Source organism: Carassius auratus, chromosome 17 (assembly GCF_003368295.1).
Source record: "Carassius auratus strain Wakin chromosome 17, ASM336829v1, whole genome shotgun sequence".
In the NCBI taxonomy this organism is placed as follows: domain Eukaryota; kingdom Metazoa; phylum Chordata; class Actinopteri; order Cypriniformes; family Cyprinidae; genus Carassius; species Carassius auratus.
The window spans coordinates 26491336-26514465 of record NC_039259.1 but is presented as its reverse complement, the minus strand read 5'-3'; the positions used below and the strand labels follow the sequence as shown (position 1 = coordinate 26514465).

Sequence of the window (23130 nt, the reverse complement as noted above, 5' to 3'; positions counted from 1 at the left end):
TGTGGATTTGATTAAGATGCTTTATCAAATGAGCATACAAAAATATGAACACAAAGGCATGTGGACACTACTTTTATTCTTAAGATGTGAATTTGTTTAGTAAGAGAGGGTCAGTGTTGTTTGAGTTGCTCTTACATGCATGATAACTCATAGAAGACAGAATGATGATTATAATGCTCAATAAATTAAAGTTATATCAGGTCATTTCATAGTCAATCCTTATACAGTTATAGACAGTTTCAGTAACTTTTTTTTCGAGTTATCTAATTAAAATTTACCCTTTTAAGATAATAATTGTATTTGCATGGATCTTTTTTTTAATTCTTTTTCATAAGTGACTTATGTCTTTGTGTTGTTTTTGAGCTTGATTTTGGTGAGAATACACAGTTTCTCCTTAAACACTGACTCTACAGATCAGTTTAAGGAATCAGTCTCAGAAAGTTTGAGACAAAGAAAGCCTTCTGTCTTAAAGGGATAGTTCACCCAAAAATGAACATTTGATGTTTATCTGCCTCTATCCCCAGGGCATCCGAGATGAAGGTGACTTTGATTCTTCAGTAGAACACAAACAGGGATTTTTAATTCAAACTGTTGCTCAGTCTGTCAGTCGTATAATGTAAGTGGATGGAAATCAAGGCTTTTAGAGTCAAAAAACACCAAATTAAACCCTGCGGCTCGTGTCGATACATTGATGTGTAAAGACACAAAACGATCAGTTTGTGCAAGAAAGTGAAGAGTATTTATATTGTTTGTTTTTTTTTAACTCATAATGATTTTCAATATGACAATGTCCGAATTGTCTGTCATGAGGCGTCTTCTTCTTCTTCTTGATTTACGGCGGATAGTAGACTTTTAAGTTCATTACCGCCACCTATCTCTCAAATGAACCATTGACACTCTATCTACAATCTCAATTAGGAGTGTCAGTGTTGAAATATATAAATAAACATCACATACCTGGCATTTCCAAAGTGTATATTGTATATGGGCTCTGAAAAAAAAAAAAAAAGACTCATGGCAGTGTGTTCCTCGCTTGGACTTGGAAATTGTATTTGCAATTACGTTTTCAATTTGTTGAAACTGTGAGTGACATCACTTCCCATTGCAAACACGCCAAATAAAATGGCCCCACCCCTGTCACTTGATTGACAGGTTTCCGTGTAGACATTGGAAATTCAAATCCAAAAGGAATTGCGATTCCATTTGAGTTTTGGAAGTTTACATGCACAGTGCAGAGAGAGTGAAAAGACAATTGTGGTAATTAATATTGCTATTTAAATATGACAGGCTCATAGCTCGTAAGATATGGGAAACACAATTGCAAACGGACTTTGCATTACCATTTTAAATTTGGTAGACACTGTGCGTTCACTTAAACGAAAATGCAAACGGTAATGCATGAAATGCATTTGCGTTTGGATGAAGTCACATTTTATGCGTCCACAAATTTTAAAAGCAATTGCAAATACAATTTTTGAATAATGTCCGGAATATCTTTCCATAGCTGTGTTCCAGGTTCCTGAGTGCGCTGCTTATTTCCACTAGCTCGCTTTGCAACAAGTTAAAGACAAATTTCTAGCATGGTTGATGCAAACGTGATGAAAAAACTTATGTTTTATAAGCTTCATCACAATCACATGAGACACACTGAGATATGAGATATGTCTGTAGGTATAAATTATTAAATAATGCACAGATTACTAGCTGATTCTTATTTTTGTTTGTGTGTTGTGTTTCCAGTAACCATGTTTCACATCCATGCATGGATTTTTAAAACCCAGCGCGTGGGTCTTTATAAAATGACCATGCAAATTTCTGAATACAAAAGTACATTGACATTCCTACAGAAGATGTAAATTTGTTTTCTAAATAAGGTTCAGTGTTATTTGAGTCGCTCTGACGCACATGATTACCATGCTCAGTAAATCTAACAGTAATATCAGATCAGTCCACAAGAATACATTACTTTTACAGTTAATTTGAGTTATTTCACTAAAATTTTAAACAATTCTTTATTGCTCATAATTGACATTTGTCTTTGTGTGTTTTCAAGCTTTATTTCGGTTACACAGTTTCCCACTGAACAAAAACTGTACAGATCAGTTTAAGAAATCAGTCTAAGAAAGTCTGAGACAAAGAAGCCTTCTGTCCTAATTATGCACAACTTTACATTAACATTATTGTTTTCCAAAGCATAAACACTAAATTAAACAATGGATTCTGTGCTTTCTGGATCATCTGAGAAATTACCCGCAATGTCTTTGTGTATGTTGTAGTAATACAGGAAGAGAAAAAACCCTGAAAAAAGAATGAGAGAAGCTTATTTCAACTAATTAAAATACATTCCTGTTATAAGATAAAAAATAAAAATAACAAATATTGTAATATGTAGGACGAATAGAAGTGTTCTACTAAAGCTTGGTGTACTTGTTTCTCACCCTGAAACGAGTTCAGCACAGTGAATATGTAATATGAGGGAATGAGCATCGGTCCATAACTGAAGAACGCCACAGACCACGTCAGACCGAAGAGCAGGAACAAACTCAACACCATCATCAGATGCTTTCTGAACGTCTTTCTCTTGTCTTCAGTCGCTTTTATGATTCTGGACTGAATAATCTTAGTGACGATCATGATGAAGATTCCTGTCGTGAAGATGAAAACTAAAGCATAGTAGCCGATGTTCACTATGTAGTGAATGTAAGAGTTTGTAATCCAGCACCTGTTATTAAACAGAATAAAATAAGATAGTCTGTAGACGTTCAGAAATGTATTAATTTGTGACATCAGAAGAACTCACATTCGTGTAATTTTTCCAGACGTTGCGTTCAGGATCATCGTTTCATATCCTCCTACAGAAACGATAACTACGACTATTGGAGCCGGACACACTGAAAAACACACAGAAAACACAATAGTCATAGTTGTAGTTCCATTATAATTAGGGCCGGGACTCGATTAAAAAAATTAATCTAATTAATTAGAGGCTTTGTAATTAATTAATCGAAATTAATCGCATTTTAATCGCATATAAATATTTGACCTGAGAACAGTGAGAAGTAATTTTTTCACATGGATTTATAGTATACCATTGAATAATGACTGAATACATAAGCTTAAGCAACAAAATATTGTTTATTTTTGTTCAACCAAGTCTAGCAGACCAGTGCAATTTTTGCAATTAAGTGTAGCAATAGCATATTTAGAAACAATTTAGAAATAGTATATTTCAGAAATTCAGGAAGCTTATAAGTGCTGGAACCTTCTGTAAAGTGTTTTTTAAGTAAAACACAATACTGTCAATTACATTCAGAACATTGGAAACACTGACTATTAGAAAACATCTCTCTGTTGCTTCAGAGGACATAACATACTAAGTCCAACTCTCAATAACCTTGGCCAAAACAATAAAGAGTTCAACATAAACTGCCAGTTGCACCAACAAAATAATACATAGTTCACGTGCACGCTAGCTGCTATATGTTTTGCGTTGAGATGATACTTGAGGCTCGTCGATGTGCTGCAGTGATATGCGAACGCTAGTTGGTGCTTCAGTATAATCGGTCCGTCGAAACGCATCCAGTGAGAAACGTTCCGCGGTGCAAAAATACGTTATTAAAAATGCGGGAATTTTTTTTCTGTAATTAATTAATCTTAGTTAACGCGTTATTTTTTGTGTAATTAATTAATCTCAATTAACGCGTTAAAGTCCCGGCCCTAATTATAATAAATACTGTAACAAATTCTTTGTTCATCGTTAAAGGGACAGTTCACCCAAAAATGTAAATTTGATGTTCAGTTCAAATTCAATCAAAATCAGTTCAAAATCAGAGGTAAAAATCTATATAAATAATGTTCAGTTTCTTGCATAACCAATAGTTTGGTGTCTTAATACATCAATGTATCGCCACGATCCGCAGGGTTTAATTTGGTTTTGCTTGTGTATTTTTTTTTTTTTTTGACTCTCGTGTTTCCCATCCACTTACATTTTGTGACTGACAGACTGCAATCACAACTCACCCCAGCCCAACACGGTGATCTTCCTCATGTAGTTTGTGATGGAGACGTTCTGTCTGATGAGCCATAAGTACATATGAAGAGCTTGAATGAAGAACCAGGTGAATGAGGCCAGCATGGAGTAATGCAGGAGCAGCGCTATGAAGACACACGCAGCGTTGTCTCCTGTGTTAGCGACGCTCTCGTTTGACAAAAACGAGCCATTCAGTAAAAACAAAGCCGCAAACATATTCATCAGGATCTTCGTGGCCTGATTTGATTCTGCTTTCCTTTTAAAACACAAAAAATAACTGTTCTTATAACAAGAACTTTAATACTTTACAGCTTTGATCTCATCACTTTACTCATCACTTTAATTCAATGCATTGCTGTATCTTTGTAAATGCACTAGCAATTTCTGAGTGAAAACGGTTTCTTAGTGTAGTATTAGTGATTATTGTTTACTAAACAGCACTTATCATATGATATGTTTTAAGATACTCTACCGTAGCAGGAAATGCATGAACAAAGTGACTGCCATAAAAAACATGGAGATGCCGCAGCCGACAGAAGAAATTATAGTCAGCGATTCCAGATGCAGAGCTGTGATGTTTGCATCTGACTGAGACTGTGGTATCTAAGAAAACAGAATGGAACAGATCCACAGGATACGTTTTTTTAACCATTTTTTCTCATCGTTTACATGTTCTCGAGCAGGGACTAAAAGACTGATATTGATTTAATGGAATCTTTTAAACAAAACATGAATTACAAAAGCATAAGTTCTTCATCGCAAAGCTTCTCACCATCAGCACCGCAAAGAACGTCAGATGTGAGCAGGAGCACTTTATGGTGTCTTTGTTGATTTCTGTTTTACAGCCAAATGCTGTCCAATTAAGCTTTCCTTCAAAGAAAAGAGAGCAATGAATGAAATTGATCATTTAAAAAAAACTGAATGAACGGGGTTTGTTGATAGGAACTGATCAGTACAGCCATAAATTAATGTACCTTTGCCATCCCAAGAAACACAGGATGCCTTATCGGTCTGTAAAAACACATTCAGTTTAATTTTGATTTCACATTATCTGATTATTCTAACAAAAGTTCACCAACAAAAGCTTTATTACCAGATTTTTATATTTAAAGAATATGTCTATATTGTCGGTAAGGTTGGAGATTTTGGCCCTCATCGTTATTCCGTAAACCTCATTGTTCAGAACAGTGTAATTTTCAGTTTGATTCTAAATCAGAAACCAAGAGAGCAGTCATGAATCAGATATAAATGTGTGTGAACTGATCGAGAAACATTTGTACAAAAGTAGATTAAGAATATTTCCATAGAAGGCAAAAAAAATAGAAGCATGCAATACCATATTTCTCAAGTTTTGGAACCGTAGAACTCCAACAAATGCAGTTCCATTGTTTTCAAGACGTGATTTATCAAAAGCCTCCTTGGAAATTTTTATTGACCAGGAACAGTTAATAAGTGACAGGTCACTTTGACTCTCAACAAACTATGAAAAGAAGAATTTCCATTATAAATGATGAATCATACATTTAAATGCATCTTAGGTATTAGGTTTACCGTGACATCAGCTGAAGAGTAGCATATGTTCATGTCTTTGGTTTTTGTATTTTTGGCTTGTACATAATGAAAACCAACACCATTCTCCGTGACAATCATTGCATAGCTTTTATTGCTTTTTTCCAATTCTTCCATTTTATTATCCAGATTTTCTAAGTCTTCTCTGTAAAATGGATTGAATTACTTGGTATTCTGTAACAGAGTTTTAAACTTGATTTCCACTGGTAACTGCACACTTACGATGCCTTTGATGGGTCAGTGTATCCATGAGTTATTATATGTGACATGAATCCGGTAGTTCGATTAGGAGTTGTATTTGATGTGAAATTATTAGTTGGATTCTGAGTTGTCATATGTGACATGAAACTGGTAGTTGACTTGATAGTTGTTGTATGTAATGGGAAACTTTTAGTTGACTCGGAAGTTGTCTTATATGATGTAAAACTTGTAGTTTGATTGTAAGTTGTCCTATACAATGTAAACCAGGTAGTTAGATTGGGCGTTGCTGTATAGGATGTAAAACTGGTAGTTGGGTTGGGAGTTATCACATGTGATGTGAAATTAGTAGTTGGCTTGAGAATTGTTGTATGTAATGGGAAACTTGTAGTCTTATTGTGAGTTGATGTTTGTAATGTGACCCTGGTAGTTACATCAGGAGTTGCTGTATATGACGCGAAACTAGTAGTTAGCACGGGAGTTGACATACCTGCCACAAAACTGGTAGTTAAGTTGGGAGTTGCTTTATCTGGTGTGAAGCTGGTAGTTGGGTTGGGAGTTGTTGTATCTTGTGATAAATTGGTAGTTTGCTCAGGAGTTGTATTATCTGATGTGAAACTGGAAGTTGATTCGGGAGTTGTCGAATATGATGCAAAACTGGAAGTTGGCACAGGAGTAGTTGTATCTTGGGCAAAACTGGTAATTGGATCAGGAGTTGTCGTATATGGAACTAAAGTGGTAGTTGGCTCTGAAGATGTTTTATTTTGTGCGAACCTGGTAGTTGGGTTGGGAGTTGTTGTATCTGGTGCTAAACTGTTAGTTAGCTTGGGAGTTGTTTTATCTGATGCAAAGCTGGTTGTTGGGTTGGGAGTTGTCGTATCTGATGATAAACTAGTAGTTGACTCGGGAGTTGTATTATCTGATGATAAACTAGTAGTTGACTCGGGAGTTGTATTATCTGATGATAAAGTAGTAGTTGACTCAGGAGTTGTATTATCTGTTGCGAAACTGGAAGTTGATTTGGGAGTTGTTGTTTTTGGCACAAAACTGGTAGTTGGGTTTGGAGTTGTCGTATATGACGCAAAACTGGTAATTGTATCAGGAGTTGTCGTATATGGCACTAAAGTGGTAGTTGACTCTGAAGATGTTTTATTTTGTGGGAACCTGGTAGTTGGGTTTGGAGTTGTCGTATTTGATGCAAAATTGATTTGCTCAGGAGTTGTTTTATCTGTCCCAAAACTGGTAGTTGGGTTGGGAGTTGTCGTTTTTGGTGCTACACTGATAGTTGGCTCAGGAGTTGTTTTACCTGATGTGTAACTGCTTGATGGTTTGGAAGTTGCCATAAATGTTGCAAAACTGATGGTTGATTGAGGAGTTGTGGTATCTAATTTGAAATTAGCAGTTAGCACAGGAGCTGACATACCTGCCGAAAAACTAGTAGTTAAGCTGGGAGTTGCTTTATCTGTTGTGAAGCTTGTAGTTGGGTTAGGAGTTGTTGTATCTTGTGATAAATTGGTAGTTTGCTCAGGAGTTGTAATATTTGATACGAAACGGGAAGTTGATTTGGGAATTGTCGAATATGATGCAAAACTAAAAGTTGGCACAGGAGTAGTTGTATCTGGCGCAAAGCTGGTAGTTGGGTTTGTAGTTGCTGTATATGGCACTAAATTGGTAGTTTGCTCTGAAGATCTTTTATTTTGTGCAAAGCTGGTAGTTGCCTTGTGAGTTGTCGTATCTGGTGATAAACTAGTAGTTGGGTTGGGAGTTGTCGTATCTGGCGATAAACTGGTAGTTGGGTTGGGAGTTGTCGTATCTGGTGATAAACTGGTAGTTGGGTTGGGAGTTGTCGTATCTGGTGATAAACTGGTAGTTGGGTTGGGGGTTGTCGTATCTGGTGATAAACTGGTAGTTGGGTTGGGGGTTGTCGTGTCTGGTGATAAACTGGTAGTTGGATTGGGAGTTGTCGTGTCTGGTGATAAACTAGTAGTTGGGTTGGGAGTTGTCGTATCTGGTGATAAACTGGTAGTTGGGTTGGGAGTTGTCGTATCTGGTGATAAACTGGTAGTTGGGTTGGGAGTTGTCGTATCTGGTGATAAACTGGTAGTTGGGTTGGGAGTTGTCTTATTTGGTGATAAACTGGTAGTTGGGTTGGGAGTTGTCATATCTGGTGATAAACTGGTAGTTGGGTTGGGAGTTGTCGTATCTGGTGATAAACTGGTAGTTGGGTTGGGAGTTGTCGAAAATGATGCAAAACTAGAAGTTGGCACAGGAGTAGTTGTATCTGTTGCAAAGCTGGTAGTTGGGTTTGTAGTTGCTGTATATGGCATTAAATTGGTAGTTTGCTCTGAAGATGTTTCATCTTGTGCATAGCTGTTAGTTGGGTTGTGAGTTGTCGTATCTGGTGATAAACTGTTAGTTGGGTTGTGAGTTGTCGTATCTGGTGATAAACTGGTAGTTGGGTTGGGGGTTGTCATATCTGGTGATAAACTGGTAGTTGGGTTGGGGGTTGTCGTATCTGGTGATAAACTGGTAGTTGGGTTGGGGGTTGTCGTATCTGGTGATAAACTGGTAGTTGGTTTGGGAGTTGTCGTATCTGGTGATAAACTGGTAGTTGGGTTGGGAGTTGTCGTATCTGGTGAGAAACTGGTAGTTGGGTTGGGAGTTGACGTATCTGGTGATAAACTTGTAGTTGGATTGGGAGTTGTCGTATCTGGTGATAAACTGGTAGTTGGGTTGGGAGTTGTCGTATCTGGTGATAAACTGGTAGTTGGGTTGGGAGTTGTCGTATCTGGTGATAAACTGGTAGTTGGGTTGGGAGTTGTCGTATCTGGTGATAAACTGGTAGTTGGATTGGGAGTTGTCGTATCTGGTGATAAACTGGTAGTTGGATTGGGAGTTGTCGTATCTGGTGATAAACTGTTAGTTGGGTTGGGGGTTGTCGTATCTGGTGATAAACTGGTAGTTGGGTTGGGGGTTGTCGTATCTGGTGATAAACTGGTAGTTGGGTTGGGAGTTGTCGTATCTGGTGATAAACTGGTAGTTGGGTTGGGGGTTGTCGTATCTGGTGATAAACTGGTAGTTGGGTTGGGGGTTGTCGTATCTGGTGATAAACTGGTAGTTGGGTTGGGGGTTGTCGTATCTGGTGATAAACTGGTAGTTGGGTTGGGGGTTGTCGTATCTGGTGATAAACTGGTAGTTGGGTTGGGAGTTGTCGTATCTGGTGATAAACTGGTAGTTGGGTTGGGAGTTGTCGTATCTGGTGATAAACTGGTAGTTGGGTTGGGAGTTGACGTATCTGGTGATAAACTGGTAGTTGGGTTGGGAGTTGACGTATCTGGTGATAAACTGTTAGTTGGGTTGTGAGTTGTCGTATCTGGTGATAAACTGGTAGTTGGGTTGGGAGTTGTCGTATCTGGTGATAAACAAGTAGTTGGGTTGGGGGTTGTCGTATCTGGTGATAAACTGGTAGTTGGTTTGGGAGTTGTCGTATCTGGTGATAAACAAGTAGTTGGGTTGGGGGTTGTCGTATCTGGTGATAAACTGGTAGTTGGTTTGGGAGTTGTCGTATCTGGTGATAAACTGGTAGTTGGGTTGGGGGTTGTCGTATCTGGTGATAAACTGGTAGTTGGGTTGGGGGTTGTCGTATCTGGTGATAAACTGGTAATTGGGTTGGGAGTTGTCGTATCTGGTGATAAACTGGTAGTTGGATTGGGAGTTGTCGTATCTGGTGATAAACTGGTAGTTGGATTGGGAGTTGTCGTATCTGGTGATAAACTGTTAGTTGGGTTGGGGGTTGTCGTATCTGGTGATAAACTGGTAGTTGGGTTGGGGGTTGTCGTATCTGGTGATAAACTGGTAGTTGGGTTGGGAGTTGTCGTATCTGGTGATAAACTGGTAGTTGGGTTGGGAGTTGTCGTATCTGGTGATAAACTGGTAGTTGGGTTGGGGGTTGTCGTATCTGGTGATAAACTGGTAGTTGGGTTGGGGGTTGTCGTATCTGGTGATAAACTGGTAGTTGGGTTGGGGGTTGTCGTATCTGGTGATAAACTGGTAGTTGGGTTGGGAGTTGTCGTATCTGGTGATAAACTGGTAGTTGGGTTGGGAGTTGTCGTATCTGGTGATAAACTGGTAGTTGGGTTGGGAGTTGACGTATCTAGTGATAAACTGGTAGTTGGGTTGGGAGTTGTCATATCTGGTGATAAAATGGTAGTTGGCTCGGGAGTTGTTTTATCTGATGCGAAACTAGTAAATGGGTTGAAAGTTGTCATATATGATGCAAAACTGGTAGTTAACATGGGAGTTGTTGTAACTGCAGCAAAACTGGTAGTTAAGTTGAGAGTTTTTTTAACTGGAGCAAAGCTGGTAGTTGGATATTGAGTTGTTTTGTCTGGTGCTAAACTGATATTTGAGTCAGGAGTTGCCGTATAAGATGCAAAACTGGTAGTTGGATTGTTAGATGTAATGTGTGACAGTGGTGTAATGGTGGTTGATCTTCCAGCAGCACAGGTCACGCACATCCATTTGCCCTCTTTAAAAAGCAGAACATATTTGCTTCCTTCTTTCCCTTCAACAAAGAAATAAACAATGGATGAATTTTATAGCAGTTGTGCAATAATTTAAACTTATATGGTATGTTACATGATACATAATATATATGTTGATTATTTATCAACCAAGCAACATTGTAATTTCAACATTATAGATGCATGCTCATCAGTTCACACATTTATTATTGAGTCCAATCATATTATTGCCATAATTTAAAGCAATAAACAGTGTCAACTTATCATGAATGAATTATTCAGCTTGATTTTCAAAGGAAGTACAAGTTAAAAGCTTGAATTAACCCAACTTAGTGTTTTTTTTTTTATTAGAGAAAAAATATATTATGTGTTTACAGTGTACTTTATTTGATTAAACTTTAATTTGAATGAAACAGTCAATAGAAACAACTGAAAAGCTATTTATACAATTTAAAACGGACTTACCACTGCATGCACTTTTGTCATATACTGCGTTTCTACATATCTCTCCAGGATCAACAGGCTCAATGTTTAGTTCGACATTCATGCGAAAATTATATATGTTATTATCTGATTGACATGAAATTAACTAAATGAGTTTCAGTCATCACAAGTGCTCTCAGATAATCAATATGAAGTATTCACACAGCATGTTAGCAGTATATTTCACATCTACCTGGATATGGTGAGCTACTTCTGTTAAAAAAGTATACATCTGTCAAACTGACTTGGATGTTGATTTGGAGCATATTTTCTGAACTGTCTGCATAAACAAAAACAACATTTGACTTAATCATGTAGCAATGTATGACATTATATTAAGCTCTATGTCACAATTTAGATGCCCACAGCCACAATCAACTTTTTTCTTTCTTTTGTTTTTTTTCGCTGAAACTTTAATTTGTTTTCTAATTTTCACCAAACAACAAATTCATTAGCATATATTTGATGATGAATCCATTTTACATGGATGGTAACATACTTATCTGGCACGTAGAACAACAGAAAATCATAAACCACAGCAAATTCTTCTTTTGTCGAGACATAATTCCCAGAGACAGCAGCATGTTTGAGACACACACTAGCTATTTCATCCACAGGCTTTGCAAATAAATCTTTAATACATTTCTCATAACATTCTTAAGATAAAGTCCACAGTCCAAGTGTTGAGAGAGTTTGATCTGTCCATACATAAAGCTGTTTGATAATGAGCTTCAACATAGATGTGACACGCAGTTCATTTGAAAACATGCAAATTATGTTTATATAAGCTTTAACTGAGAATTGCAGTATCTGATTTCATTCAAGTCCAGTTTATCAAGTTGTTTTTGTTCACAGAGAACAATACAAATGTAGAAAATAAATACACTGAACAAAATGAGCTGAACTCAAAGTACACAAAATGCTTATTTCTCTCAAATATTGTTCACAAATCTGTCTAAATCTGTGTTTGTGAGCACTTCTCCTTTGCTGAGATAATTCATCCACATCACAGGTGTGGCATATCAAGATGCTGATTAGACAGCATGATTATAGCACAGGTGTGCCTTTGGCTGGCCACAATAAAAGGCCACTCTAAAATGAAGTTGTATCACACAACACAATGCTACAGATGTTGCAAGTTTTGAGTGAGAGTGCAATTGGCATGCTGACTGCAGGAATGTTCACCAGAGCGGTTGCTGGTGAATTGAAAGTTCATTTCTCTACCATAAGCCATCTCCAAAGGTGTTTCAGAGAATTTGGCAGTACATCCAACTGGCCTCATAAACGCAAAATACCAAAAACTTTTCGGACCCCCTAGTACAGTAAACTGCACATTTTAGAGTGGCCTTTTACTGTGGCAAGCCTAAGGCACACATGTACATTAATCAAGCTGTCTAATCAGCATCTTGTTATTATAACGTGGGAGCCGATGAGACATGAGACATGTGGGTCCATATGCAAGCTTTTATTAGACAGAGAAATGGTTGTAACAGGCATGGGTCAAACATTTATATAGAGAGCAAGACACAAGAATAATCCTAGGGCAAGCATGGGTCTTCGATGAGCAAACAATATCTAAGCAAGGGATAGGCAAGAGGGGTAATCCAGTATCCAAAGCAAACAGGTCAAAACATGAGTAACAGGGCAAGGCAAGAAAAAGACTAAACTATGAAAACTAGAAAGTGAAAGTGACATGACATTCAGCCAAGTATGGTACCCATACTCAGAATTTGTGCTCTGCATTTAACCCATCTGAAGTGCACACACACAGAGCAGTGAACACACACACACACTGTGAACACACACCCGGAGCAGTGGGCAGCCATTTATGCTGCAGCGCCCAGGGAGCAGTTGGGGGTTCAATGCCTTGCTCAAGGGCACCTAAGTCGTGGTATTGAAGGTGGAGAGAGAGCTGTTCATGCACTCCCCCCACCCACAATTCCTGCTGGCCCGGGACTTGAACTCACAACCTTCCGATTGGGAGTTCGACTCTCTAACCATTAGGCCACGACTTCCCAAAAACAGAAACAGAGACAAGACTAAGAAAACTATAAACTGAAAGACTATGAAAACAAACACGGAATGGCTTGATATCGCAGCTATCGCTAGGTGAGGGATATGTGCAGAACAATACTTGGCATTGTGTGAGGGGAAGTCCAATACTTATAAAGCGTGTCCGACGATTGTGCTGTGTGCATGTGATTGGTCTCAGGTGCATGGTGTGATTGTTATCAGGTGAATGTGATGTGTGCAATGGAGCATGGGAAATGTAGTCCAGTGTGTACTGTGTAGTGTGAGAGTCTGTGTTGTGGATGATGACCTCTGGTGGTGAATAGATGGAAGTTCAATGACCTGATCATGACAGATATGCCACACCTGTGAGGTGGATAGATTATCTCGGCAGAGGAGAAGTGCTCACTAACAGAGATTTAGACAGATTTGTGAACAATATTTGAGAGAAATAGGCCTTCTGTGTACATAGAAAAAGTCTTAAATCTTTGAGTTCAGCTCATGAAAAATGGGAGCAAAAACAAAAGTGTTGCATTTATAATTTTGTTCGGTGTACATATATATAAATGTAGAAACAGAATTTCAATAAAAGCTTGACCTTTATTAGAGGCAATTAGACCATGTTTAAATTAATTTGCAATATTTACATTCATATTCCCATACAGAAATTTTTGAACAAGTTTGAACTTTTTTCATAGAAACAATGAAGTGCAGTCCTTCACATATTTGAAGTACATTCACATATTTACAAGTTTGACTGAAGTGAATAAATAATTTTGGAGTATCGAAAGTCCATCATGATGAAGAATGATGAGATTTTATAGCTTAATGACAGTCATTCAGAGATAACAGCATCTGTAAATGTAAACCACATTAAATAATGCAGAAAACATTAGTTCAATCTGACAGTGTTTCATATGTTGTTTTCATTTACCAAATAGTAAAATTAAATAAATGTATGCATTTAGCAGATGCTTTTATCCAAAATAACTTAAAGTGCATTCAGCCTATCAATTTTTATCTATCAAGTGTTCCCGCGGAATCGAACCCCCAACCTTGCGCTTGATAACGCAATGCTCTACCAATTGAGCTATCTACGCAAGCTCCTATAGCTAATAAAGATCGAAGATGCAAATTTGTTTCGTAAAAGAAACTTAGTGTTGGTTGAGACTTTCTGAAATGCACATGATCACATATAGAGGACAGAATGATGATTATAACTATTTATTATATAACTATAATAAATTGAACATCAGGAATATCAGGTTATATCACATTTAATTCTTCTACAATAATAAAGTTTCATTAACAATTGTCAGTCAATTATTTTGAGTTTTTTCTCTAAAATTTATTATTTTAGGATGTGCATGCATCATTTTAAACTATTCTTCTTTTTCATAAGTTACTTTTGTCTTTGTATTGTTTGTGAGCTTGGTATTAGTGAGAATACACTGTTTTCCCTTAAACAATGACAAATCAGTTTAAGAAATCAATCTGATACAAAGAAGACCTTCTGTCCTAATTATACTAGTGATAAATATTTTCCACAGCAGTAATGCCGGATTGAGTGATGGTTGTGTTGGAGTCAGTGTTTTCTGGATCATCAGAGAACTGACCCGCGACATCATTGTGAATGTGGTAGTAATACAGGAAGAGGAAGAACCCTGGAAAAAAGATCGGAGAAATTAAATAATAAATCATTTAAAACATCCTTAGCTCTAATTATTTGCAAAAATCTGCAGGACAAAAAATAGAAGTGTTCTACTAAGCCTTTTAATGATGTGATTGTTTCTCACCCTGTAATGAGTTCAGCACAGTGAATATGTAATATGAGGGAATGAGCATCGGTCCATAACTGAAGAACGCCACAGACCACGTCAGACCGAAGAGCAGGAACAAACTCAACACCATCATCAGCTGCTTTCTGAACGTCTTTCTCTTGCCATCAACAGTTTTTATTTTTCTGGCCTGAAAGACCTTAGTGACGATCATGATGAAGATTCCTGCCGTGAAGACGAAAACTAAAGCATAGTAGCCGATGTTCACTATGTAGTGAATATAAGGATTTGTAGTCCAGCACCTGTAATTTGAAAATATTGAATTGAAGAAGGCAGTCTTTTAACATCAATAAATGCATGAATTTTTGACATAAAACCAACTTACATGTGTGCGATTTTTCCAGACGTACTGTTGAGGGTCACTACTTCATATTCTCCTCCAGAAGCAATACCTACGACTATCGGAGCGGCACACACTGAAAACACACAGAAATAAACTGGTTTATTTGAAGAAAAAAAGATTTTAAAAATGTCTCAGATTACGAATGTAACCATGGTTCCCTGAGTAGGGAACGAGACAATGCGTCCTCTAGGGGTCGATATGGGGAACAGATCTTCGTGACCCGTGTCTGAAGCATACATTGAAAAAAAACACCAACTTGTTGGCCGGTGACAGCCTCTGATGCTATGGGGAACAGTATGCCCACCCCGCCATGCTGAGGGGAGTGCAGGCCGGAATCATGGCGAACACTAAGTACCAACTCTACCATTTCCATGGGAGTTGTCTCTGGGACGTTAGATGGCTGTCAGTGACAGTACCCCTTATGGCCAAAAGCCTAAGATATATAACCAACTTAATGGGTAGAGCTGAAGGCTTGAAATCAGGAAAGATTCCTTTAAAGGGATACGGCTAAGAACCTAGCATTTTATATTAAGTCTTGCCTGTCTCACAGGGGCTACTGCTAGCTTTCGCAAAAGCTTGCTGAAGGAGCTGTCTCAACAGATCTCTAGTAGCAACACTCTGTTTAGATAGGATACAGTGGTGGAGTAGCGCCCAAGATGAACGGGGCTTTTACCAATTCAAGAAAGGGCATGAAGCAACCGCGCGAAGCCCTCACCATATAGTATTTTAGAAAGAACGCTGAATACTAGCGTGCGAACTTACCTCAGTCTGGATTTCAGAAAGCGTGCAAAGACTTCATGTGCACACTTACCATAGCATGGATTTACAAATACTGTTCTAAGGAGGGGCTCTCGTGGCACTCTGATAGAGCAGCTCATAGATGGAAGGGTGCATCTAAAAACAGTATGTTTGAGAGTCATCAACTCGATCTGTGGAAACAATACTGGAGCGCTCTGGGGAAAAAGCAGAGAACTCAGTCTCATTTGAGAGGAGAACTCCGAGCTCAGAGTAGCGCGCTCATAGGCAACCCTTCTTGGAAAAGGGGAGCACTGTTAAACTACCACGAGAATCGCCCAAATAGCCCCTCATGTTGAGGGAAGCGATGCTTGAAGTGTATAAACAAATACACACTGGCTGAATGGAGCCCAAGGAACCAAGGTCTAATCATCTCAAGAAAGGGAACGAAGTGGAGCACGTAACCCTTACCGTATGCCATATTTCAGAAAGTGTGCAGAGTCTTGCGTGCACAGTTACCATTTACGTGGATTTTAGAAAGTGCGCAAACTGTTCAAATTCACACTGACCACCATGTGGTTTTCAGAAAGTACACAGAGCTTAGTGTGTGTACCTACAGGTTCCTAGGCATCGCAGAGGCGCTGAACCGCACGGGAGAGGCAAGCTCAAATTTACAAACCTCTGGAGCATCACCTGAGGCAGCATATACAGGAAGACTTGTGTAACTGCCAACTCCACTTCCCACTGGAACTAAGCGGCCAGGAGACCCCTCGAGGTGACCTAGCCGGTCATCCATGAAATTCCCTGCAGTGCTGTGCCAGGCCTGATGATCAAGGAGGCTCCCGCAGAAGCCTGTGATCTCAGCCACCTAATACCGGAACATGAAGCCGGATGGCTGGTGCTGGCGAGTGTTTAGTGAACACTGTAACTGAGCACTGCAAAGGAAACTCACAGAGTTTATTAGTAGACACGTAACCACCAGCAATTTAATACACATAAGTGTATGCAGAAAGGGTTACATAGTCACCCACCCCTCCTGAGCTGGAGCCACCTCAATTAGTGAAATAAATCAACTTGTTGATGATATTCTAATTATATGACCAGCACCTGTTTTTACAGCTGTAGTGTCACTACAACTACAATTGGGATACAGAGTTGGGATTTACAGTTGGGAAGATGCAAGCTTTGTTTCTGAATCCCAAAGTAAATATATAGTGTCAAATTAATAAACTTTTGTAAACACAGCCAGTCTACATTTTCTACAATGAAAGTGTCCCTACTAAATCCAGCATACCTTAACCTCATGGCAATTTTATTTTCTTGCTCTAACTCACCCCAGCCCAACACGGTGATCTTCCTCATGTAGTTTGTGATGGAGACGTTCTGTCTGATGAGCCATAAGTACATATGAAGAGCTTGAATGAAGAACCAGGTGAATGAGGCCAGCATGGAGTAATGCAGGAGCAGCGCTATGAAGACACACGCAGCGTTGTCTCCTGTGTTAGCGACGCTCTCGTTTGACAAAAACGAGGCATTCAGTAGAAACAAAGCCACAAACATGTTCATCAGGATCTTTGTTGCCTGATTTGACTTGGCTTTCCTATTAAAACACAAAAATAACTGTTCTTATAGTCTGAACTTTAATACTTTAGAGCTTTGATCTCATCACTTGTATTACATTTCAGTCTTTACACATCAAAATTTCAAGTTTAATTCAATGCATTGCTGTTTCTTTGTAAATGCACTAGCAATTTCTGAGTGAAAATTATTTCTTAGTGTAGTATTAGTGCTTATTGATTACTTAACAGGACTAACTATATAATATTCTTTAGGATACTTTACCGTAGCAGGAAATGCATGAATAAACCGATGGACAGGAAAAAAATGGAGATGCCACAGCCGATAGAAGAAATTAAGGTCAATGATTCCAAATCCGAAGATGTTTTGGCTGGCAGAGACTGAAATATTGGAGAAAAGACATAGAAAAGCACAGATCAGCTGGAATATTTTTTTTTGCTGTAATTTTTACAACGCTATATGTCAAAAGGAAAAAGTACACTCAAACTTGAAAAGATTAAAAAGCACCAGAGATTTGTGACTGTTTCTCCTAGATATCAATGAGATTAAGTGCAAAGCAAATTAAGACTTTAGTGGAGATCTTCATTCATTTTATGGCTCTAGTCGGCATTAATGGAGAGCTGTCAGGTGATCATAACGTCAACATTTGGATGCACTGAATCATTTAAGCAAGTTTCTGTGTTTACATATACTTATTTTCATCAGTCTGAATTCAGTCTGATTTCATTTTCTGAAGGCTCTGTCCATATGAAGCCTAAACGTTGCAATCTGATTCACATTTTCATTTAAATGCACATTACATGTATTTCAAACAAAACTTCAATGCTTGCACAGTGCATCAGCTGATGCATATGTCATATGTTGACAAATATGTCAGAAGAGCTTTTTTAGCAAATATTTGGTAAATGTTTAATCTGATCCCATTACCATTTTGTAAAAAGTAAAATGTAGATTTCAAAACGCATTCTTACTTTGAATCCAATTGATAATTTTGAATTAAATTAGGAATTTTAGGTCTACACCACTTTCAATCCCATTTTTTTTATCAAGTTCAGTTGGATTGATTGAAGTGTTTGAAGGATTTTCCATCCTAATTGAGTCATCAAATTCAGGTACTAAGGGATTGGATTTTTTGGGTGCATGCAAACATAGCTACTGTATTTAATTGTTTATTATTATTATTATTATTATCGAGCATCGCGTTAGTTCAGTCAGGCCACGTTAGTCACACTTGCATCAGCTGACAGTCAGCTGTTCCTGACGTGTACCTATCCAGTGTTGCCCAGAACATAACCATACCACCAACACTAACTGTATGTAATTATAATTGTCATAAATATACTTGACGGAAGTGGTCCTGATTGAAATAACCTTTATATATCCAGGAAAAAGGAAAAATACAAGAGTGTCCTGACCGAGGATTTTGACATTGACCTTTGAGTTCACTAGCATATGGATGTGGACTAAAAGATTTTGATTTCAGGGGATCTTTAAATGAAATATGAATTATGATAGTGTAAGTTCTTCTTCATTGCGAATCTTCTCACCATCAGCACTGCAAAGAACGTCAGATGTGAGCAGGAGCACTTTATGGTGTTGTTTTCGATTATTGTCTCACAGCCGAACGTTGTCCATTTAAGCTCTCCTTCAAAGAGAAGAGAGAGATTAATTAAATTAATTATACATATACGTAAGTTATAGAAAATATACTGGGTTTGTTAATAGGATCATAAATGAATCTACCTTTGCCATCCCAAGAAACGCAGGACACATTTCCATCCTGTTAAGAACACATTTACTTTCATTTTGATTTCACGGTGTAAAATAATACGTTTTGCAACAAAACCTTTATTACCAGTTTATTGTTCTTTTGAATGGTCATGTCAATATTGTCTGTAAGGTTGGAGATGTTGGCACCCATCGTTATTCCATAGCTCTCATTGCCCAAAACAGTGTGAGTTTTATCCTAAATGAGAAACCATAACAGAGCAGTCAAATATAAATGTTTGTCAATACATCAGGTCAATAAATATTTGTCCAAGTATATTATCTGAAAAACAAGAGTGGGGGTAAAAAAAAACACAGATGCAAACCTTATTTTCCATGTTTTTAAATCGTAAAACTCCAACAAATGCACTTCCATTGTTTTCTTGACGTGATTTATTAAAGGCTTCTCTGGGAATCTTTACAGACCAGGGATAACCAGCCTGGTTGCTCTCAACAACCTGCGAAAAGAAGAAATGACATTGTTAAATGTAAATTCCTCTCCGGAGGGACATGTTTTTATTCCTCTCAAGCCTTACGTTTATCATGTTCTGGTTCGAAGAGTAGCATATGTTGATGTCTTTGGTTGGCTTGTCCCTGGGTTGTCTTTGGAGAACGCCAATAACATCCCCCATGACAATCGCCGCATTGGTTTTATTGTTTTTTTCCATTACCTCCACCAGTGACTCTACTTTTTCCAAGTTTTCTCTGTGAAATACATTTAATTACTTGTTATCCTGTAACTAACATTTAGATTTGAAATCAGCTGGTAACTGCACACTTACACTGCCTCTTGGGGGTCTTGAACTTGAACTGTGTTTGTCTGATTTGTTTTATTAGATAGAGTGAAAATTATCTCAGGTGGTGGGACAGTTGGCTCGGGAGTTGTCCAACCTGTCATGAAACTAGCATGTGATGGTGTACTAGTAGTTGGAGTTTTAGTTGAAGTATGTGATGTTGAACTAGTAGTTGGAGTGTTAATAGTATGCAATGTTGAACTAGTAGTTGGAGTGTTAGTTGTAGTATCTGATGTTGAACTAGTAGTTGGAGTGTTAATAGTATGCAATGTTGAACTAGTAGTTGGAGTGTTAGTTGTAGTATATGATGTTGAACTAGTAGTTGGAGTGTTAATAGTATGCAATGTTGAACTAGTAGTTGGAGTGTTAGTTGTAGTATCTGATGTTGAACTAGTAGTTGGAGTGTTAATAGTATGCAATGTTGAACTAGTAGTTGGAGTGTTAGTTGTAGTATCTGATGTTGAACTAGTAGTTGGAGTGTTAATAGTATGCAATGTTGAACTAGTAGTTGGAGTGTTAGTTGTAGTATCTGATGTTGAACTAGTAGTTGGAGTGTTAATAGTATGCAATGTTGAACTAGTAGTTGGAGTGTTAGTTGTAGTATCTGATGTTGAACTAGTAGTTGGAGTGTTAGTTGTAGTATATGATGTTGAACTAGTAGTTGGCTGGGGAGTTGTCGATCTTTCACCATCGCAGGTCACACACATCCATTCACTGCCATTTAAATACATTATGTATCTGCTTTTTTCGTTCCCTTAAACACAAATAAACAGTGGATGCATTTTATTGCAGTTTAAACAATATCTGATATCTGTTCATCAGTTCTCATATTTAATGGTCATATAGTCTAGTCATATTATTGCTATGATTTTGTCATGCTATTAACTTATAGCACTAAACGAATTAATGAATTTCTCAAACAAGTGCATTGTGTTTAAAAGGCACAACAAGTCATAATAGTATGCCTACAGCTATGCTGGAAATAAGAAGACTGTCAGTTCATATTGTAATATTTTTTGATTCTGAAATCAAACTTTAAAGATCTTAAGACTCAAACTTACCAGTGCATGTATCATTTCCATATGAGGCGTTTCTACATGTAATTTCAGGATTAACGGGAGGGGTTTTCAAACAACCTAAAGAGAACATGACACATAATTCAACATAACTGTGCATAATCTGTCTTCACGTAAATAAATGTTGATATTTATCCTAATATTTTGTATTCTACTGTATGTTATGTTGATTGAAAAAAGGCTGTAAAATGCACACTGGAATTTATTGGTATTTAGGACATAAGATATAAATCTTAAACCAGTCTAACCAGATGAGTACTGTATGTCATCACATGAAAGCCTACACTCAGACTGTTACAGATAGCATAGATAGCAGACATTGAACTCACAGTACGGGAAAATGCAATGCATCTGGCTGCAATGACAGCTGGTGGGATTATAGAAAAGTGTGAAATCTTACATGCATCTGGATAAATGTTATTGCAGGAGGTGTTGATGGGTGATCTGTTAGGGCAGCTGCTAGGGTTGTTAGTAATGGTGGAAATAGATTGGGTGGTGGTAGAGCTGCTTTGCTGTGTCTGGCAAGTCCCATAATTATTTGATGTGGATCCTGCAGAATGCAAGAGATTAAATTTCTACAACACAAACTACAAATAACTGTTCTGAAGTAGTCTAAATTAGTCTGCTCTTTCTCGGGAACTCATTACAGAGCTCGCAGGACAACGAACACACAGACTTCATTCAAATAGTTTGATTTGTATATACTCTCAAGTCAAGTCAACGCTTTAAACAATACGGTCTTTCAGTCTATTTTTGCCTTTCATTGATTAATGGAATGTTCAAAGTTCAAAATCTAACCAGCTATGACGTCATTGGCACTGACAGCAGAGAGCATGCATGCAAACACAAATGCATGGAAAGTACATGCATCCATATGCAGTTTTGCATGTGTGTTATACGATCCTAAGACATGTACCTGATGAATTCAGGACTTCTGATGGAAGACATCGAGATCCACTCGGTAAAAACCACATTATAATGTTTTTAACCATGTCATTCATTCTTACTTTATAATTCCCCCCATCGTTTGTTATGTTGAAACGGTATGAATTGCATTCTCCTGGAAACAAGAGAAAACATTTGAACATTTCACATTTATAATTAAAATACATGCAGGCACTGAAAAGGTTGTTGGTTTAACTTTACATAGTAAGAAGCTTGTTTGCTTTAAACTAAACTAAAAGTAAATACAAAGAAATAGATTGGTTCAATCATAAGAAATAAGTCAAAATATTGTTATATGAGTTGACTGGACAAAAGAAAAAAACAGCTAAAATATGTAATAAAACGTTTTATAAAACATAATATTTAATATGCCTTGTCAACTAACGGGGTATTAAAATTACTAAAACTGAAATAAAAATAAATTGAAGCTAAATAAAAAAACTCATAAAAATGACAAAATTACTAAAACTTAAATTAAAATTAAACAAAGCTGTAGATATAAAAATGAATGCTATTTCAAAATATCAATAAAGATTATATTCGTAAATGAATGCTACTAAAAACAAGACTGTTACCCAGGACCGATGTGTTTTGTTGGACATCCACTATGCAAAAGTTTCCTATCAGTATTTCATACCCTGGTGAACATGTCATGTTTATGGCTGGAAGGAAAGAAAAACATCGGCTCAATGAATTTGTTGTTCTTCATGAGCACTATCAGAAAGCAAATATTCACAGCCCATTGAGTATGTCTCTCATGTACCTGTAAAAGATGTGTTTGAACTGCTGAAGCTGCTCGAGTTTATGTCTGTCTCGCAAATTATCATCATCTTTGAACAGGCTGCACAAACAAAGACAACGCTTTACATCGATGTGCACCAATCAACATTCACTGGCATGATAAATGCATTTTTTGAAGGAAACATACTCATCTGACTCGTAACACAACAGATGATTATCAGCCACAGCAAATTCAGCATTTTCCAAAACATAATTCCTAGAGACAGCGACCTGATAGAGACACAAGTTAGTTTTGTTTTCCACAGGCATAGGAAATAAATCAGACGGCCTAAATAATTTTCTTGAGATAAATTCCACTATCCAAGATTTTGATGCGTTCAGATATGAAGCTGTTTGATTATGAGCAGCAGCTCAAGAGACGCTGGACTCTGATATGCAGTTCATTTGCAAACATGCAAATTTATGTATTTGGGCTTTAGCTGTGAATTTCAGTACACAGT

General features: G+C 37.6%; 3 protein-coding genes across 3 annotated transcripts; all 3 read right to left on the bottom strand.

The window, feature by feature from the left end:
* Window positions 1-2071: 2071 nt before the first annotated feature.
* Window positions 2072-5013, bottom strand: LOC113116914 (adhesion G-protein coupled receptor G2-like). Its single transcript, XM_026285213.1, has 6 exons — window positions 5005-5013; window positions 4503-4633; window positions 4021-4286; window positions 2801-2891; window positions 2439-2722; window positions 2072-2298 (listed from the first exon to the last, which is right to left on the bottom strand). The coding sequence occupies exons 1-6, from the start codon at window positions 5011-5013 to the stop codon at window positions 2207-2209; spliced, it is 873 nt and encodes a 290-aa protein (XP_026140998.1). The 3' UTR covers window positions 2072-2206.
* Window positions 5014-7543: 2530 nt separating this feature from the next.
* On the bottom strand, window positions 7544-10106 carry LOC113116913 (mucin-2-like). Its single transcript, XM_026285212.1, has 2 exons — window positions 8065-10106; window positions 7544-7777 (listed from the first exon to the last, which is right to left on the bottom strand). The coding sequence occupies exons 1-2, from the start codon at window positions 10090-10092 to the stop codon at window positions 7544-7546; spliced, it is 2262 nt and encodes a 753-aa protein (XP_026140997.1). The 5' UTR covers window positions 10093-10106.
* A 3293-nt stretch (window positions 10107-13399) lies between these two features.
* LOC113117777 (adhesion G-protein coupled receptor G1-like) lies at window positions 13400-23010 on the bottom strand. The gene is made up of 17 exons (XM_026286694.1): window positions 22818-23010; window positions 22653-22730; window positions 22465-22551; window positions 21861-22004; window positions 21345-21494; window positions 20930-21004; window positions 19857-20622; window positions 19611-19779; window positions 19401-19532; window positions 19163-19273; window positions 19051-19087; window positions 18855-18952; window positions 17572-17687; window positions 17064-17329; window positions 14977-15067; window positions 14610-14893; window positions 13400-14477 (listed from the first exon to the last, which is right to left on the bottom strand). Exons 1-17 carry the CDS (start codon window positions 22879-22881, stop codon window positions 14341-14343), a joined length of 2805 nt encoding a protein of 934 aa, XP_026142479.1. The 5' UTR covers window positions 22882-23010; the 3' UTR covers window positions 13400-14340.
* Window positions 23011-23130: the final 120 nt, after the last annotated feature.